This window comes from Arachis ipaensis, chromosome B01 (genome assembly GCF_000816755.2).
Source record: "Arachis ipaensis cultivar K30076 chromosome B01, Araip1.1, whole genome shotgun sequence".
Lineage (NCBI taxonomy): Eukaryota > Viridiplantae > Streptophyta > Magnoliopsida > Fabales > Fabaceae > Arachis > Arachis ipaensis.
In genome coordinates this window covers 35,907,563-35,909,148 of record NC_029785.2, presented here as the reverse complement: position 1 = coordinate 35,909,148, position 1,586 = coordinate 35,907,563, and the positions used below count along the sequence as shown (strand labels likewise).

The 1,586-nt window shown below is 35.2% G+C and overlaps 1 protein-coding gene across 1 annotated transcript in view; it reads left to right on the top strand.

Moving 5' to 3' along the window:
* Positions 258-1,586, top strand: part of LOC107628809 (BOI-related E3 ubiquitin-protein ligase 1) — a gene marked incomplete in the record, with an annotated part of 2,072 nt that continues 743 nt past the window's right edge. The window contains 3 exon segments of the mRNA XM_021120127.1: positions 258-993; positions 1,070-1,146; positions 1,220-1,445. Coding sequence (XP_020975786.1) covers positions 947-993; positions 1,070-1,146; positions 1,220-1,445 — 350 coding nt within the window.

The following is a 1,586-nucleotide window of genomic DNA, read 5'->3' as shown; positions in this document are numbered from 1 at the left end:
TAGACAAAAATAATTTTTAAAAAAAACATTATTAAAATTACGTTCTCTATCACTAAAAATTTCAATTCTATGTATTCTTATTTTCTGAACGTACTGCTGAAATTTTGTGTTCCTAAAATTTTAGATTCAATATCCGAGTAGCTCAGTTACCTGCATTGGGAAGTTGCCTGAGAAAAAAAAGAAAAGGAAATCCCTAGCTATATATATAGAAAAAGGAGTAGTTGTGGTATTATTCCGCGTGGGGTGTGCCCCCAATGTCTGAGACGTCTCCGATACCCAAAAATACGAATAAGGATAGAGAGAGACATAGTGCTGTTAATTCCTCTATTTTTTTCTTCTCTGTTTGGTTTCCAGGTGTTAATTAGTGTTACTTCAATTTTCCGTTTTCCCATTATGTTTATCTAAATATATATGTTCCTAGAAGGGTAAAAAATAAAAAATAAGAAAACAATTTTGTTGGAATTTAATTAGAAAAGAATTGTTAGGAAAGAAAGAAAAGGTAACAGGTAAGAAGTAACAAGAGACGCATGTATGTATGGGTGAGTCAGTCATATACAAACAATAATAATTTCCATTGGCAGAAATCTGCGTACCCTCCAACAACAACAATAACAACAATACATCACCCATTTACCAACGCCCTCCTTCTTCGTTCACACATACCCACACACAAAACTAAGCGCACTCTCTCTCTCTCTCTTATTAAGTCTTGTCTAAATTAGCAATATAGGTGAGATTGATACATATATGTAGAGTGGAGGAAAGTATTTAAATAATAATTTGGGGTGTGTATGTAAGGGGAATAAGGAGATAGATAGCAAGGAGGAGACTAGTTGTAATTGTAACTCAAGAGAAAAAGAGGAGGTGCTAATAAGAGGCGCTTAATCAAATTTTGCATCTATCTAATACAAGAAGAGAAGCAAGAAGGAGGAATTCAAGTATATTGATGGCAGTTCAAGCTCAGTATCCCTCAAATATTCTCTTTCTAAACAGGTTCCCATTTCTATATATGCCCTGTTTTGTGTTTGTGTTGAGTCATGGATTCATACCCTGTTATTGGATTTAACAGAAACAACGGGCAAGAAGGACAGCAGGCAGCAGGACTAGTCCTTGATCAACCAATCTTATACAACAACAATCATGGAAGTACGTTTCATCTTCGCAAACCACAACTTTTAATTTCTCTTTTTTTCTCCTTTCTAAATCATTTCATTTCCAGGTGCTAATTCTCGAAAGAGAACAAGAGAGGCCACAGTTCACAGCAACAGCAATGTTGTCATGAACAATAATAATAATAATAATCCATTGATACCTTTCGAATCCCAACCTCCACAACTCATACACCTTTCTCAGCTGCACAATAATGTGGTCTCAACAGGCCTACGCTTATCCAACTCTACCATCGACCAACAACAACTTCTTCATGGATCTCAATCTTCATCTTCTTCTTCTTCTCTCTTATCTCTGTTCTCACAAGGATTTGCTTCCCAAATCAAACAACAAAGGGACGAAATTGAACAATTCCTCCAAGCTCAGGTACCAAATTATTCATTCTTTGTTTTTTTTTTTTTTTTTTTTTTTGGGTG